General features: G+C 38.6%; 1 protein-coding gene across 2 annotated transcripts in view; it reads right to left on the reverse strand.

The window, feature by feature from the left end:
• EIF4E (eukaryotic translation initiation factor 4E) overlaps window positions 1-18,699 on the reverse strand; it is a 20,679-nt gene that overhangs the window by 1,346 nt on the left and 634 nt on the right. Inside the window, exons 1-6 of one of the 2 annotated variants that reach the window (XM_039710318.1) lie at window positions 18,302-18,439; window positions 9,928-10,034; window positions 8,218-8,313; window positions 6,201-6,264; window positions 4,193-4,306; window positions 1,565-1,704 (exon numbers count right to left, since the gene is read on the reverse strand). In XM_039710318.1, the coding sequence (XP_039566252.1) occupies window positions 1,565-1,704; window positions 4,193-4,306; window positions 6,201-6,264; window positions 8,218-8,313; window positions 9,928-10,034; window positions 18,302-18,430 (650 nt within the window). In that variant the 5' untranslated portion in view covers window positions 18,431-18,439. Of the gene's footprint in view, window positions 1-1,564; window positions 1,705-4,192; window positions 4,307-6,200; window positions 6,265-8,217; window positions 8,314-9,927; window positions 10,035-18,301; window positions 18,440-18,699 lie in introns of those variants that run through there. The other variant, XM_039710319.1, reaches the window with a different exon arrangement.

An 18,699-nucleotide genomic window follows, 5' to 3' on the forward strand; every position in this document is an offset into this window, starting at 1 on the left:
AACCACAAAGCTGTATTTCCACATACAGAAATAACACAGCTATGTACAACTCATGGTTCACAATTCCAGAACTACTGAGATGACAAAGTCACCTGAACCAAAGAAAACAGCAATTCCATGGAACAGTCAGTTCTAATCACCCCACACATGATGGCTGCAGAGAATTGCTGTCTTTCCTTTAACTACTGATAGAAAGCAGACTCCCACAGACCTCATCATGGGCACCTTACCCAACAGAAGCTTTAAGAAAAACCACCTTGGATCTTATGTCTTAAGAGAAAGAAGCAGCAGCACCTGCCTTAGACACAAAGACACACACAGTGCTCCTCAGCACAGAGTGAGATGCAAGGCACTAACAGCCACTCCTGTCTAGGGTTAGGGTAATACAGGAGCAAGCAGGCAACATAACTTACCTTGGTACTTGTGTCAGTTTGCAAAAATCTTAACTTTTTCACAGTTCTCTAAAGGAGTCAACTCTTTAGTTAATGGTTAATACCATTCTAAAATGCTGTCTGATGCCTACTAGGTTTATTGCAACACTGTGGCAGCAGAAGATGAGTACTGTACTTTTGCTTGTTTATTATTAAACACTTACCAATGAAGCCTGGAAATATGACTGTATAATAAAATTGTTAGTAGAAGGCACACAGATTCTTAAGAGGCCCAAAAAAAGGGCATGTGTGAAAAGAGTCATCAGGTAGTGAAAAAAGTAATCTGCTAGGCCTGACAGTTCAAGTTTGGCTTAAGACAGATGCACTAAGCCAGGAAGATAAATATTTTCATTGGTTTGCATAAGGTAAATGGCCTACAATGACAAATTTAACAGCAAGTTATTCTGAAGCATCAGTACTACAGAATCCAATATATACTTGTGTAATTAGTAACTGTAATCACAGAATTGTGTAAATAATAACTGTGTAATTAGTAATACTTGCTACACACTAAAGCACAACATGCATTTTCCATGGCACAGACTCAATCTGAGATAACTACTGTTGCTTTACTTAAAGACTACAGCATGCAGGTCAAATAATCCACAAATCACAGGATTGCTCCATCTGTACTTAAGCAGTGCCAAAACGTAGGGAAACACCTGTAGAGTTTCACAGCATATCACTGTACAGCATTTTTCCCCCCCAAATTTGTGAACATCCTTCTGTGCTTAAGATTCGCAGCACCTTTCCTTTCCTATTTGTAAGCATCACTTTCCTGGAAAAAAAATTGTATCAATGCTCTACTCTTACTGAGTACCCACCTTTACAAACTGGCAGGTTGGAACAGACTGCACATTACCTACAGTCGTTAATTACAGTGCGTCATTGTGAGATGAGAATTTTTGCCAAGATTTGTGTATGGGCATCTGTTACTAACTGCTCTGTACTGCAGCACTACCTTCACTGTAGTTTAGAAATGAAGAATTGAGCACAATTTGGCACAGTTACTTAAGCTTGGGATACAGCTCTGCTCAGGCTCCACTTGCCTGAAAGGCCTCCTCTATCAAGCTAACTGGCTTTACATGCATGGTTACACTCCATTCAGCCCAGGCACCGACCACGTTACTTACCCTATATGCGTAACAGCATCCCTGTTTTCACATTCAGTTGTCCATATTGCTATTTTATCACCCTTAGTTCTAACATTAACAACAGCACCACACACATCATCACTGTAGTCATCGAATGACTCCCCAATAAGGCACAGCAGCTGTGAAAGAGAAAGCAGTTCAGAGTCAGAGTCCTGTTCTGTAGGCAAGCACTCAGTGTACACAAGGACTGAGGAACACATTTTACTGCCTACAGCCACTTGCCATACAACAATCACTTTCTATTTATTGCAGTGTCTTCTTCAAGTTCCAAATATTACAAGTGAACACACTCTAGTAGGGTATCTTCCTTCTAGTCTGAATTTTCCATTCCTCCTCCTCTGCCACCTGCCACAAGTTCTGACACAGCTGATCATTTCCACAGTGCTGCCTTCCACCCCATCCTCCCAATCCAAAACAAGAGAAGAATTAAAGCACTGTATTCTTCTTTCTACAGTACACTTAACACAGATGGACCAGTCTGAAATTTTAGGTATTTCTATCCATTACCTAGAAAGAGCCTGTTAAGAGCTATTTGTGCAACACCAGGTACGTAAGGTTTCATTTCCACGCTGAAGTCTGTCAATTCAGAGGTAAATCTGACTGCAGCCAGACAGTAAGTGCTATCCAATGGAATGTTACTGCCTGTCAACACAGGAAGCTTCAGCATTTCCATACACTCTAAAGTGGGCATCAACAATCCTGAAGAGGGTTTGATACAATGCACCAATGCAGGTGCACAAGTAACACAAGATTCTTCCTCCCAGGTTTCTAGCAGTGAAGCCTGGAATTGGCCAGGAGCATCAGACCGAGCAGGTCACAGCCCCATGCAACATGCTAACTGTGAAAGTGGTATTCAAAATCTTCAGCTTGCTACTTGTAAAACAAGCAATCCTGATATTCAAAACTAATAGTTTTTTGTGCTTGAGACAGATTCGCCTAGACTATGCTGAATTAAAAAAAAAATCTTTCTGCACACTGAATCTGCAAGTGGACACTCCTTTCCTTCACCTGCACCGTACATTAAATACACTGTGGTTATGTCGGTTTTGTGGTGTCACTTATAACATTTGGAAATTCAACATGTTTGCAATTTCTCAAACAAAGCAGGTCTTTCAGTACCCATAAGACCCCCAAGGGCTGGCTTACTCAAGGAAATGCAAAAAGGACAAAGAGTGCTAATGAATAAATCAGGTGTAACTAAACATGCATTAAATGTTACACCCAACTGCAGGCTGCACACACTCACTGAGTAATTCAAGCCATAAATGGTTGAGATCAAACCACACACAAACATGCAAAATATCGATCAAGTGTCTTAGTTCACATGCAAGCCAAGATGACTACCACACTCAGTAAACACTACTCAGGTACATTTCTCATGAGTGTTGCACAACAGAGAAAAACATCTTCTCAAATGAAGTTTAGTTCACAGTTAAGATAATTATATTATAATAAAACTTTGCTCCAAAGGGGAGTTATAAAGACTTTGACTTCTATTGCAGAATATTGGTTGTATATAATTACTGGAATTAGAAGTGACAGGGTTGTTTTAGGGCACATATCACAGTCACCTGGGTATTTAGGCTCTGTGCCATTGCTCACTGCTAAGCAAAAAGCAGAGCCCTCTAGCCTTCAGTTTGCACAGTCTATCTGCATGTTTCCAAGCCATATGTCATGGCTATTAGCAGTCAGGACTCACACATGCATTAGGCCAAGTACCTGCAGCAAAATGTTAATTTGCTCATGTGCAGTCACACTGCCCAGAACTGTAATGCTCTCTTTAAATCACAACTACACTGACTACAAAGATCCTGAAAGCTCTGATATTTTGGACACCTCTGCTTTGATTCTGAAGGCCATTTCTCCCTTTCAAAGGAGTGCAATACTCCTTGCTTCTCACAAAAACAAGGACAAAAGATTAGTTTTGCCAAGACTGCTATGCTTTGTCCTGTCTGCAATCCATGCCCCTAAATTCTAGACCACACCAGACTGTCTTAGGCTATTCTGAGTCAGTTCCTAGACAACACATTTTTCTGTGATACATTTACTGCAATCCACACTAGAAACACATTTACCATTCAATTCTATGCCAAAGAGATAAGAGCAATGGAAAAAAAAAGTATTTTTATGGTGTGTATATACAAGATGAATGTACTATTATTGCCTACCCCAGCATTAAGACAAACACAGAAAGAAAAAAGTAAATCTGAAAGTACCTTGTTCAACAAAGCCAAAAACTATTCACTTTTTTAAAAAGTATTTGTAAAACAAATTGTTTTATCAATTGAACCAGCAAGTTGCACTCAAAACAATATATTATTTTCACAGTAGTTCAACAGCAATGCTCTGTACATTACATGGGCAAAGCTTAATCTGTCCTACAGAAGTCTCCCTGTTGCTGCCTGTTACAAGGAAGTATTAAGACAGAATACACCCACATGAAGATCACTATTGAAAAAAACATTTTTCAAATACAGCCTGTCAATAAAACCCTACAGGACACTCTGTTGCCAAGAAGTGAGAATAGCACAGCACACAAATATCAAACCAGTTAAATGTATTTTCACACAAACATCATAAGACTCCTCAGCTGCCACTGGTGCTTACTGTCTCTAGCCAGAAGCGATCAAGGTCACTTCGTCTCTGCTGCTTGTTTAGTGTAATTAGCCATCGGCCTCCTCGCTTGTTCTTTTCATCTTCCCACATGGGCTCAATCCCATCCTGCAAAGAAAGGCCACAAGTTAAGTCAGACTCCATCTCTTTTTCCTAAAGAGCCACCATTAGGCTAGTGGTAACTGGAACAGTTAGTTAAGAGAGAAGTGTACAGTTTAAGACACACACCAGAATGTCCTGAAATACTCTCTCACACTAATATCAAACTTCCAAAACAACAAGTGCACACTCCAGTTAATTTTTCGTTCTACAGAAGCATCACAGTCCAGGCAAAAGTCTTAGCTACATATAACATTAAAAAAAGTCCTAAGGCAACAGGCAAAGATAACCACCTGCTTTGCCCTGCATGAAACCAGAATATAGCAGCTAATTTTATCTGGAGTCCTTATTTTATGTCTTGCACTCAGTGCAAGATCAGCCAAGTCCTTCACTCATGCATACAGATTATTTCACTGAAATAGACACCTTTGGCAGTCTCTCTCAACGACTACCTTCATATACAAGCTGAAAATAGGAGGATTTTCATTGTTGGGAAGAGGAAAAAAAAAAAAAGATACCCTTTTTCAAAGCAAGATCTGATTCACATTTTGCCAGTGGCCCTGCACTGACTTAAATGATTCTGTATGTGCTGATACAGCAAAGCAGCCAGCTACTGCTCCTGCATCAACCAGCTATGCTGCACTTCAGAAAGTCATTAAAAATTAAGTCATTGTCTGGACAGAAGAATTCTGTTAAGAACTGTCCACTAAGAATTGCACGACAAAACTTATGGCTGAAAACTAAGTGTTCAACATGCAGGATGGAGTGGTGTCATCTCACTTTAAATGTAACACCCTCACTGGCAGCTGCAGAGCTTAAACTACTTCATCACCTTTAAGAGGACCTCTTAAGAGGTCACAACTGAAGGACAGCAGTAAGAGATTGCTCAGAAACCTGAAACAGTTGCCAATTCTATACCTGTTCCACGAAGTTATATAATTATTACTGCTTGAAGACGAGCAAACACAGAACAGATACACGTACTTGAAACACAAATTAAGGATTGATGCAAAAAATACAAACATTATTCATAGATAGCTTACTAGAATTTTAAGAAGCTGTAGGCCCTTCAGAGATTAGGCTTTCTCAGTCACCTAGAACACCACTACCTTTCCAAACCCAAGCAGCAGCACCTCTTCACTACATGAAGCTGCTGGGTCTACAAACAGGGCACACAGGCTGCTGAGAAGCCCCAGCCTGCAGCTACATTTTATGAGCAGAGGAATCAGGCACCGGCACTTCAGGGACTATTTGGGTGCTGGAATCCAGAAAGGAAGCTGCATGATAGAAGCACTACCAAGAGGTTTGGATTTAACTCAGAGCCCCAATTCAGATCACCACCCCAGCTGAGGCATGACTTCATGTACACTTTCCCTATTTACTAGCCTGGATACTTCCTCAGCATTTTCATATTGTCCATGTTTGGTGCACTTTTCTATTTCGTGCTTAAGTAATACAGCATTTACTGTTAGTATAAAAATTAATAGCAGTATTGTGCATCTGGCTAGCAGTACACCCATAAGTAACACTGATCAACACTGCTGAGTCCCACAGACATTTTAACTCATTTCACATCAAGTGACAGAACTGGAAAACCTTTCACATTAGCAAAATTTACACTTAATTGTTTGCACAAACATCTCAAATGTAAAACAAACACTAAGAGTTACAGATTAAAATCTACTGCCTGTAATGTGTTAAAGCAAGTACTTAAAATTTCAGAAGTAGTGACACTCTGATTTTCAGACAATGTTTGGGACTTCTTAAAAAAAAATAACACCTTTATGACATAACAAACCATGTTCCTAAATGTCTTAAGTGAAATATCTGGACAGTGTCTTGCTTAGTCAGGAAATCATCCATCAACATCCTTAACTAAAGAAAAAAATGTTAGCAAGCCTACCTTAAAGAGCGAGTAGTCACAACCAGGCATTAAATTACTAGAGAGCTGGATATGGTTGTATAAACTATTGGAGGGAAAAAAGCAGGATTAGAAACTAAGCATTGTTTTAAGGTACAAAATTCTTAAAGAATTTAAGACCTATGACCAAACAAAGCCCAAAAATTAAGGAGCAATAAAGTTATTTCAGAAGCAACCCTATTTCTTAAGTATTTTTAACAATATAAAAGTATCAGTATTAAGATGTTCTTGGGTTAAAGCAGCAGAATGGAATAGGAACTCCACAACTGTTTTTAAACTCATTCCCAATGCTTCTTTTAAACCTAGTTCTAAGGTTTAGAACTGAAGTTCAAAGTTATTAGAACATAACTCACTGAGCTTTTAGGGCAGCAGGTTCTGTGGCCATGAGTATTCAATGCATTCATGGAATAAGGATAACTGTTTCTATTTCTAGGGCTACTCACACTGCTGAGAATTTTTTTTAGGAGAAATGCTCAACCTTGCTATTTGATACAGCACTCTAGGTACAAATGCTGTAGGCCTTATAATTCAAATTAAGGACTCAAAAGTCAAGAACAGATGATAGACAATAAAATGTATATTCAGAATTAAATTTACAACCATGCAATTCACAAAAACAATCAAAGGAGTACATAGTGTCATCTCCTGAAACAAGGAGATAGAGGCCTTTTTTCCACCCCTAACAGGTCAGACTTCAGAAGGAGGCCTGCACATATTACAACAACCTGTACCCCAAGACCAACTAGTATCAAGGCATAATTCAGCATCAAAAAGAAAACTGATTACTTTGATGTTCTAACAATGAGAAATCACGCACAGGAATTTGTAACACCAGTTACAAATTTAACAGTTTACCTTGACACTGAGATTTTCTCCCCAAAACAACACACTTATTGCCCACTCCAGCCACAAAGGAGGTGTAACTTTAACTGCTGGTGGCTGATTTTATACCTTCACTGCAGACTTCTGCACTTTTTAATTATCAAGAATATCTCAGTCATAGAAGCTCAAAAACTTAACCAACTTTAGTAGTGAGCTTCAAACAACTCAGCTGCCCATCACATACCCCACCACTGTCAGCTGAGTGAAGCACAGTTTGCAGTCATCCCCACAGCAGGAGTGGGAATGCAGAGTGCGAGCCCAGAATCCCATTCCCTGTCAGGACTGCACCAATAAAGTTACTGAAAAGGCAGAAGCATTTTCCCTCCTTGTGCTACTGGGTCACTGATGGGTCCTATTACTACACCCAGACCCCATCTCCCTCCACAGGGATCACCAGAAAAGTATGCAACAAAATAAGAACCTTACCACTCAATGTAGCATGAAAGACTAAGATCAAATATACAATGCTTTTTTTTTCTTCACTCTCAATTTCATAGCACTAGCATTTTCACCATATTTTGGCATTATGGCAGGTAAAATCTTGATTGAAGCAAGTGTTTGGAAAGCACAGGACCACCTTCAGGGGCTTTTATTGCTGTTGGAGCCTAACCACTCTCACAGACCTTCAACTTAGGATGAAGGTCATTTCTTCTGTAACCGCTACCAAATTTTTTTCAACAATGCCATTCATCTGTGTGAGTCTCAACTCCACACTCCAGATTCAGGCTCTCTTGAACATGCAACATGAGCCAGTGGTCAATTTAATCAAAAAGGAAAATGTGGGGCCATGGAAGTGGCAATCAGTTGGCCACCAGAATTTACAGGATCATGTTACTATGAGATAGCTACTGCACAAATTAAATGTTCTACATGTCTGTCACGTACACATGAATATAAGCTGTGTTGCAGAGTTTCAGCAAGACAATGTGCATTTAAAGGATGAATAACTTCTCCATTTGCATTTTCTCCAACAGACTTCACCTTGAATTTTGCAAACATTTCAGATTACACACAAGAATTTGCAGTTAATGGAGTACTTTATGGGTTTTTTGACTTTGACATAAGCTTTGCCAACAAATCTCAAAATTATTGTGCAGATTGAAAAATCTTTACTTACGCCCAAAAATCCTCAACAGTATCGAACTTTGAGATAAGACGAAGATTTGCTTGCCAAGTTTTGCTCTTGTCATTTTTAAAAAACCAGAGTGCCCATCTAAACGAGAACAAAATAAAACCATAGAAATTAAAGTATATTAAAAATGTAATTATTTCTATTGTTATATTCAAACTAATTGCAAATATATTACGACCATGACCACGGAAGTCAGTTTTCATCAATAAGCTACATTATCAATTCTTTACAGACTAACAATGTTTGTGCCTTCATTACAAGAATAGTGGCAGACTTATCAATACATTAGGCAAATATTTCCAATAGCTTTGCAATTCTTTTAAGACTCTAAACTTCAGATCTTTCTCTTTGCAGTCACTGCTGAACTGCAATCCCCTACCACAAACAACTGATGATGGTCTAAAACAACACCAATGATTCAAACTGAGCTCCCTGGCCAGTAATTTCCTTGTAAAGGTTACACAAGCAAATTAGATCACTCCAAAGCTATGTATGACATGAAAGCTTCCCAAGCACTCACATACTAGGAAAGTATAAATTTTAAAATGCAAGCTGCATTAAGCTTACTAATGGCAACCACCTCAAATCCCCACAAACTGATTGTCTCAAGTTTTTAAATCAGCATATATAAAGACAAGACTGAATGAAAAAAATCATCTCTGCTGAGTACAAATATCAAGACAGAATTGAACCTTTCACACAGAGATGCTCTTTCTGAATCTAAAAAGCATCATTGCAGCAATTTAAAATGCTGGAAGAGGATACCTAATGAGGCATTTAATCAAATAGTTGGGGTTTTTTTCCACTCTGATAATTTCAGTAGTGTTGAAATAACTCAGGTTAGCACTAGGCTATATTTATCTTCTCTCAGCAGAGAGCTTTAAGTCACTAGGTGTCAATCCATTGTTTTGAGACTAGGTTTGTCATTTCAAACCTAGTTTTAAAAGTTTACTCCATTCTAGTAATAGCCTCACTAACACTTGTAAAGAACTGTTAGCATCAATTTAGTCAAGGTATTTAGAAGAGAAGGAAGATGGAAGCTGAAAGACAACAAGGAAAATGGGATACACGCAGTATATCACTACAGGGAACCAGTGTTTTCCACACTTGCTGAAAACTTAGAAAAAGAGTAAGGTATCACTAGGTAAAAGGCACCTGCCAAAAGTACTGAGCATTCCACAGTAACTCATCATCTCACTTGGAGAAAATTACTTCCAAGCTGGTCTTTTTCAAGCTCTAAGAGGGCTTGATTTTCTAACTTTGAAATAATTTTAACTACAAGTTTTTACCACCAGCACCTTAATTTACCCAAGTACAAGGCAGAATGCAAGGTTTCCCAGCTCTAGTGGGCAGCAGCTTCACCTCAGTGTCAGCCTCTTAAAATACACCAGACAATAACCAGCAAAAGCTCTGTCTGCCTCCAACTAAAAGCAAAGTCATGCTCTTTCAAAGTACCTGGATGCATTTTGAAAACTTGCAAAGATTTTCAGCTTCTGTAACTGCATTATCTGAAGACTCTAAATATTAACATCTGGAGCCGAATCTCCTTACTCTGCAGCCCCACTGCAAAAATCTTCAAAAAACCACTGAGAATTCTCAAAATACTGCTAGAGAATATAAGGTCAACAAGAGCTGCAAAGCCACAGGCATTTTTCTATCCCTGGCAAAAGTATAATCAGTTTCTGTATCATTTACCTGTTTTGTAGTGGATGTTTAATATACTGTTCAGGGTTGGCAACCTCCTGACTAGGTGCTGGTTCAGTTTTCTCCTCTTCTGCAGGTTGGGGGTTGGGAGTGGTTTCCTGTTTGAAAAAAAGGAGTTAATACATTCCTTCTCAATTTTTATTGAGGTGATTTAGTTCTCTAAAGTTACTTCAGAAAGGGTGAAGAGTTCCTATGATTTATCTTGATTGTGGGACCAAATCCCATAATGAAAGCAGAATTTGTATTCCTTTATTCTTCAACATCTAAACAGGTGTTACAATAAACACTAACTGCAGGAATTTGCATTCTGCTGTTCAGTGATTTGCTTCCTATGTAACTTGTTTCCAAAATGGCTTGCTATACATACTTGTCTAACTTTGAAATAGTTTTGAGTACTATTTTAGAAATACACAATCTATGTTATCTAGAATATGCACAGCTAAAATAAGTTTAGAGAATAGTAACTTCAGAATGAAAGCTTTTTGTATCAGCTTCTGACAGAGCATCATTTGAAACAGGCATACAGGCTCTGTTACTTTAAAAAAATCTATTAATACAAATAGAAGATAAAACTAAAATTCTCAGATCTAAAAACAGCTACTGCAAGCAGCTAGAAGCCAAGCCAGCGCACAGTTATCTCTGTATTTGCAACATCATCATGAACCAAACAGCAGAATTGGAACACGCATCAATTCTCAAATTTCCAACTGAAATAAATGTACTTACTGGTTTAGTATGTATTAGATTGATTTCAAGAGTTATTTTTCAACTTTCTAGAGACAGCTCTAGAAATGTTAAATATACTTTAACATAAAGTAGTAAATTATATTCTCTTTGCATACAAACCCCCTCAGGCTTGTCATTCAGTTTGAGAAGTCACTGTGCCAGATTTGAAATTCTAATGCCTTTCCTTCAAACCAGGGAATACAAAACTTTATTGTGAGGCCAAGTGTCTCTGCCAGTTACCACCATCCCTCCCCAACCTGCAATCCATGCTACAATATTACAGAAACACAGAATGAGGACTGTAGCTCCTTCCCAAGAGCTAACACAAATTGCCTATACAGGTGACCCCATGAAAGAAAAAGCACTTCAGTAATATAAATAAAAGCTAAGTACAGCAGACTCAGACTCTACACGTTTCCAAATGCGGCAATACAAGAGTAGTATTTAAAAATTAATTTAAATTTTGTGGTTTTAACAGAAAATAATAACATAGGAGTGAATTAAGTAATGCTAAGCAATTTAACTAATGGAACTCCATACTTTCACATACATTTATCACACCAAAGCTGTTGAAAAGTGGATTTGAAGTGATAACACTGTTCAATCTTCACTGACCCAGCTGGCAAACTCTCCTGGATAACACCTGAAGATCTGTCTTAACAGGGATTTTCTTTTCATTATCAATATATTATTGATATGATGATTATTTAATGATTATTTCCTTACTAAGCCTGATATTGTGCTTTACATTAGAGAAGTTACTCCTTTGTGGTTGAAGATAATCAAGTATGCTTTAGTTTAACAGCCCACCTAGAAAAACACCTCATGACATTTCAGAACACTCACAGGCACAGTGAAGAGACTGACATGTCAGATCTTAACAGGAGCACTTGGCCAGTGCTTTGATTTACACAGTACAATAGCACCATTCCCTTCCTTTAAATAAAACTAAATGCTTTCTAAGGATCTCCCAAAGGGATCATCACTAAAACCCACAGAAGCACAGTGTTGAAAAATCTGTCACATCTCCTCCAGTGTAATACTATAAAAAGCTAAGCAGACCTTCAAAAGACCATCAAATTCTATCTGGAATAGAATTTCTAGTGTTACCCCCACTTATTTTTGGTATCATTCATCTTTAATCACACAAAACCATCCCACTGAACAAGTCAAGACAGAAAGTGCACAGGAGCTGTACAATTCACCAAGAAAGCACTTCAACAGTTCCTCCTTCACATTACCTGTATTGTATTAAAAAGAAACACGTCCAGACAACTAAAATTTAAGTGTGGTTCCTTCAGGAGCACCTTAACTAGAAAATTCAGAAAAGTTACATGTGCAAATACAGTAATAAATGGTACTGTGTATTCCAGTGTATTCTGCTGATACACTGGAATAGCACTAGGTTTTGTGATACAGCTTGCTTTCAGTCATAATACTCTGCAGCTGTGATATCTAATATTCACAACTGATTTACAAATGCTATTACACTAGGAATTTTAACTTCAAACAGACTCCCTCTTGCTGAATGCAGATGCAGAGTATCCTCCAAAAACAATTTCAGTTGAGAATCTCATGTTTGCTCAGCAACTAGCTTTCAACATACAAAGAGCTAATCCCAAAGTCTCCCTGGTCACTCTTCCAGAATTATCACAACTACATAAAATGGAAGAATCAATACAAAGCCACTGAGCACATGCATGGCTAAACTGTTTCATAACTTCTAACAAAAGACTACATTCGAAAGGATTAAGGTAGCACATTCAGACAAAAAGAAAAATGCAACGAGCCTCAACATCTGCCTGGTACACTGATAATCATCCTTCACACAATTACATGAAATTCTGGTTTTGGACAAACAGAAGACACCTGACTCAGCACATACATTTTACCTAAGCTACCACAATATCAAGTCCCTTTAGATTTTCTGAAAGCTACACGGCATTCATGAAACTCAGACTAACCATTACCCAAGCTCCTGTCCAAAACAAGAGAATGACAGCTCAGCTCCAAGGCCCACTTAACTATGACCCTGATCCAGGACTGTGCCACTCCCTCAAAAACTACGCCACCAGAAGAGACTTTCTTTCAGCAACAGGCTAGGATCATCAAGGATAACTACCAGAACTTACTATTAAAGAACATTATTTCTGGCTGGCCTCAGAAATAAGCCTAAACCACCTTATTTTCACTTCCTTCCGTTTCCCACAGCCATCAAGGAAAACAGAAAAATAAGCATTTTAATTTTTGGCTGGTTAATCACTATCAGCTCCTCTTTCCTTTCATCTTACCTTTACCTCACTGCTCTGAGTACCAAAATGAAATGTTTGTATACCAAAGCATATAACCAAATAACTTACTGTTATTAGTCAAATAGAAACTGTAAGTTTGTTAATTGGTATTTAAAGTCCTGAGGTCCAAGAAATTCTACAAGAAATTGCATACAATTCTATTCTATAAATACCACATGAATTAATGTCCACATTTTAGCAACTCACAGCTTGGAACCCTGCAATTGCAACACTATTAACCAAAGTCAGACTGACTCCACCTGGAGTTCCTGGGCTACTTTATTTAAAATCCTTCATAGTACTTTACCATTGCTCATAACTAATGTATTCTTTAACCTAAAATTGACTCTATACACTAAGTAACCACTGAGTTTGCTGCTTTTAAAATATAAGTAATAAAATAGGGTAGTATTACCAGATAAACTGGAAAGCTTCACATGGCCAATCCCACTTCTCATCCACAAGACAGCACATAATTAAGTGACATTTATTCACCACCCACATGGTTTTTGATGTAGGAATCAGCCTGCAGAGTCCATGAAACATTTGCCTACTCAGCATTTAATGACTGTATATCTGCAATTACTTGGATTCGGACACTTGCAAATTTAATTAGTGTTATTTACTCTTTCTCCACAGCACATAATGACCAACATATCCAAGAAAGGTGTGCATGTCACCAGGACAGGAAACAAAACATTTGCAATAAAAACTGCTTCATCAGGTTTGTTTATTAAGGAGAACAAGCAGCTTGACTAGGTTTTACCAAGGGCTTTCAGATGCTGCCCAGACCACATTCATGTCATTAGTTGTCTACAGAACTTGTTCAGCAAGTCCAGTTGGAGTGCAAGAATTACTGCCCAAAAGGACATAACCTGGCACTATTACGTGCTCTTGGTGAAGGCTAAGAGAATTAATTAGTGGAAGAGGCTTTCCAAGTCTTCTCACATTAAATCAAAATAAGTTACATTCTGGAGTTTTCACCTTCTTGTTTAGGATTTCCAAAATAAGGAAACTGCATGCCCCAGTTACCTGATGTCTTGGGAAAAACAGTTTCTACTATCTGCTGGTCCTTACATGTCTTGTGGATAACTGCTATGACACTACAGTTAGGATAATTTCCAAGGAACAAAATTCAAGAGCTACTTATTTCAAAAATTCTGGACAAAAATAAAAAAAAGGTTAAAGCACACCCAGAAGCAATTATTACATCTTGTAAGAAAACAAACCAAGGGATTATTTAACACACAACTCTGAGGAATGAATGTAGAGAGGTAAAAATAATGTATAGTACACTTACATCTTGTAAGAAAACAAACCAAGGGATTATTTAACACACAACTCTTGAGGAATGAATGTAGAGAGGTAAAAATGTATAGTACATGTAACAGCAACTGGAAGAGAGGTACTAAGAGCCACCTGTTGCCAATCAAAGTGTGAAGCAGATTTCCAGACACCAGGACAAAGAAAGGACTTCTACTTGTGACACAGCAAGATATAACAGAACAACTATCCTAACTGCATTCATCATTACTTAGACCACCACAGATTTTTAGAAAGGCAATTGCTATTAGAACACAAACCTGATTTTAGCCAAGTGATGTCCCCTCACTTCACAACAGAAATTCAGCACACGTGCAGAACAGGAATAAAAGACCAAGTAAAAAAGTCACATACTTCCTCCATGGTCAAAGGTTTTCTAGGAAACATCACCTCATATTTAAAAGATATAAAGACTATGTATAGCCCTTTTGACTTTTGAAAAATGGATTATATATACTTGAAAATGCCCATCAGATTTTCACCATTTAACTCACAAACTAGCATTAGCAAACAGCTTACAAGGAATATCAAACTGCTCAGTGTCTTTGTAGCTGTCTAAGCAAGTTCCCCTTGTGCTAAGACCTCAGTTTGCACTCTGCTGCTGCCTTTGCTACTGGAACACAAAATCTACCCATAGGATGAGTTTCCACATATAACATTCTGCAGTTCTAAGGCACTCAGACAAGAAAACTTACCAAAACTGCTGTGAGAACAGTTCAGATGATTCAAAGAACAAAAAGCCTCTAATTTCCCCAAACACTCCTACACAAAAGACCTACATGCTTCCCAAGTATACTGAGCCTCTGGTTCAACAGAGAATTTTATATCCGCTGAAAATTTACAATACATTCAATCTTCAGAAAGGAATTTAATGTAGAATGTAAGAATGGTCAAGAGAGGTCTTCAAAGAAAAAGTACTGGATGTACTACTGGTATGCCCAGTGATTGCAAAGGATGTCATACATACAGGTTATCTGATGAACAGCACAGAGCACAAGAGAAACAGACCTCTATTTAAAAAAACAAACAAAAAACCCAAAAAAAACAGCCCCCAAAAAACTTAAACAGCTAAAACTTTTCTGCCTTACATCCACTATACAGAATTCAGGGACAATTGGCACGTGAAGGCCACTAACAAGAGTCGTGTTACAGCACACTTACATCTGCACATCACACACTCACACCTTCCTAACGCCAGTGTCCTACACAGGAACAGGTTTTCAACTGCAAGAAACAAGGACTACTGCAAGATAATAAACAGTTTCTAAACTCAAGTTTAATCTTGACTATAGAATATTTCAAAACTGAAAAATAACTTATCTGAGGAAAAAGTCACATTAATTCACATTTAAAGTCTGCATTTCTCTTTCACAACACAGGCACTCTACCAACATCCCTTATTTAATGCTCCCCTCCTCTCTCCTCAAAATTCAAACTAATCTTTACAAAGCTGCCAAAAGGGACACATTTTCCATCAAAAAGTTTCCCATGTACCTCCACACCTGCAGGTAGTACCAGTAAATGAACCACAGCTTGATTTCATATGCTATTTTTATGTATTTCTTTGAAATAAGTTTGGTATTTTATATGCTGTGTGAAATGCAATTATTTAAAATGGCTTTCAGAAAAGTGTTTATCTCAAAAAATTTACAAGATGTGCAACATACTCCTCTTAGAGGAAGTTCCATACTCACTCAAATGTTATTTACAGTTCAAAAGCTTATGATAAATATTCTCCATTATAAAACAGCATGAAAGGTACATCTATCCTGTATCATTTCAGCAAAATGCAATGAGCAAGCAACTGTGTTCACAATGCTGCAGTTTAATGCTATACTGACTTCAAGCAGAGCAGGTCACTGACTTCTACAGCAGAAATACCCAGCAACAAGAGCAAGTCTGAAGTTTAATTCAACTTACATGCCACCTGTCTGCAAATAATGCAAAATAAATACCTTTCAGCCTACACTGAGTTTTAGGAGCTATTATAAACTTTCCAGAATTTTAGGAGCTATTATAAACTTCCCAGAATTTTAAGGTCCTACACCAGTATGTTTCTAACCCCTTGAGATAATAGTTTCACTTAAACTAAGTTTTGATTCCCACCATATATTATTACCTTCTCAAACAAGCACTTTTCAAATTACAGATAACTGAAATGTCACTGTTGTAGGCTAAAAAAAACTGAGTTAAATTTACAAGAATTGCATTTATGACAATAACTGTTGTTAAACAAAAATATAAAAGAATCATGATGCTATTTCCAAACTGCACAATGAGGGACTAGATTCATACGCACCTAGAAGTCATAGGCTTTGTGCAGATACATTTTAAAGTCACCTTTCATAAATTACTGTTTACTAAAGCATTACTACTGGTTTTGGTGTGGACTTTTGCATGTGTGGTTTTACTTGATCACATCTAATCCTCAAAGGCTGTATGAGCATTCTGACAGGTGACACTTCTGAATATTCTCAAAAATTAATGTGAATATTTTTAAAAGAAAAAGCTAGACATCACAAGAAAAAGTGAGAATTTTAACTTGTCAGTGTTGCAAAGGTTTATGTCCTCCCTACAATGGAAAAGTAAGCCGCTGTGCAATTGCTCTGTATTTAGATAGAATAATCTTGCTTTTTTGACAACTGTTATGGGATTCTCTACAGAACTCTCAAGTTTCTGTATTTGTTAACAGTCTGAAACATTTTTCAAGCCTCTTAAGACTTTCAAGGTATGCTACTTTTGACACCATGACAGTATTAGAAACATCACTGATCTTAGTAGAAGTCCGTATTAAATAAACACAAAAGCCAACGCACACTCAGTTGTATTTTCATTTCCCAAGACACATGCTCCCACCAGGAAAGCATTACAGATGACATCTCTACAAACCCAGGTCCAGATTTTGCAGGTGAGCAACACAAAGGCCTCCATATGATCAAGAGGTAATCCCTAACCGCACATGCAATTAAATTGTTCAGCTGCAAAGCACGCAGCATTTCTGCAACACCCCTGACCTCAGTCACTACACACGTCCAACTTTAGGCTGAGGCAGGAAAGGGAAGCCACCTACAAGGACAATCAACAAAGACTTTGTTATTTACTTCGATTTGAAAATAAGCAAGCACAGGTGATAGCTGACTCCTGAATGTGAACACACTGCAGCTACGGCAGAACATTCAACAGCTGCATTAACTACTTAAACTGTTGGGAGTGTTGCCCCATCTTCTGCTTTTAGGGTTCAGCATAACTGCTCATGGTGAACTGGATCTGGGCAATCAATCCTGCTGGGACACAGCATAACAAAACCAATTGTATACTTTCTGCTACATTAGGCTCGGATCTACCTCAAAGAGCAGATGGAGTTAATGGAGAAAAGGGTGCAAAGGCAGTTTTCTGTGCCAGCAGCACAGCAGAGAAAGCCACAAGGCCCAGGCCTTTAGAGTCATTTCAATTTATGAAGTCTGTATTACAAACTATTTATTGCAATTCCTACTAAGCTCCAGTCACCACAAAGCACGGCACTGAGAGGAAGCCCTCATCTTCAAATATGTGGGCAACAACTCAAAGATTGGCTTTCGGATGTGAAAACAAGTGTTTAGCACTGACTGAGGAACATGGGGAGGGTGCTGCTGGTGGTCTGTCTTGCACTCTTAATAACTGACTCTGCCTGTACAGAACTGCCATGCAATTTATAAATGCTGATCTGCTTCAATCTCTTCCTCGTAGGTAAAAAAAAAAGGGGTTTGGTTCACAGAAGAACACCATTAAGAGAAAAATCAGTGTCCCTTACACAAGAGGGCAAAACTAGTCTTTATATAAAGCCACTGATTTTCAAACTTTTTTTCCCTTGGTCTAAATGTTACAAAGCCTCCCCAAACAGCACACTGGTTATTTAGCCACAGCTAGTATGCACAGCAGCAAGACAGCAGCCCTCTTTAACTGCGTTTTCTTGTAACCCTAACAGAGTCTTCTGCTGTCCTCTCCTCATGATACACAATCATGTGGGATTAGAATAACAACTGTACTTGGATCACTTCCAGCTGCTCCAGCTCATTATGGAAGTGCAGGCTGGGGCTACGTTTGTAAGAACGAGCATAAAACCATGAACATAACTTATCACCTGGAAAAAACAAAAAGAAATACTGCATTATCATGAAAGGTCTGAAAAAATTAAAAAAGCCAAACTCTCGAATAAAAGATGACACAACCGGGCAAAGACTCGATTGCCGAGTCTCACCAGCCGGGCTGCTGTCGCGGCTGCCCCAGCAGCGCACCCGTGCCTTACCGACCCCGCGCTCCCTCCCCGCGGGCCTGCGGGCACGGCGTGCCGGGAACGCGGCCCTTCCCCGCCGCCGGAGGAGCCGCCCCTCGCCGCCCGGCCGGCCGCGGCGGCGGGAACCAACATGGCCACCCCCACCGCGCC

Source organism: Passer montanus, unplaced genomic scaffold, assembly GCF_014805655.1.
Source record: "Passer montanus isolate IOZ18808 unplaced genomic scaffold, ASM1480565v1 scaffold23, whole genome shotgun sequence".
In the NCBI taxonomy this organism is placed as follows: domain Eukaryota; kingdom Metazoa; phylum Chordata; class Aves; order Passeriformes; family Passeridae; genus Passer; species Passer montanus.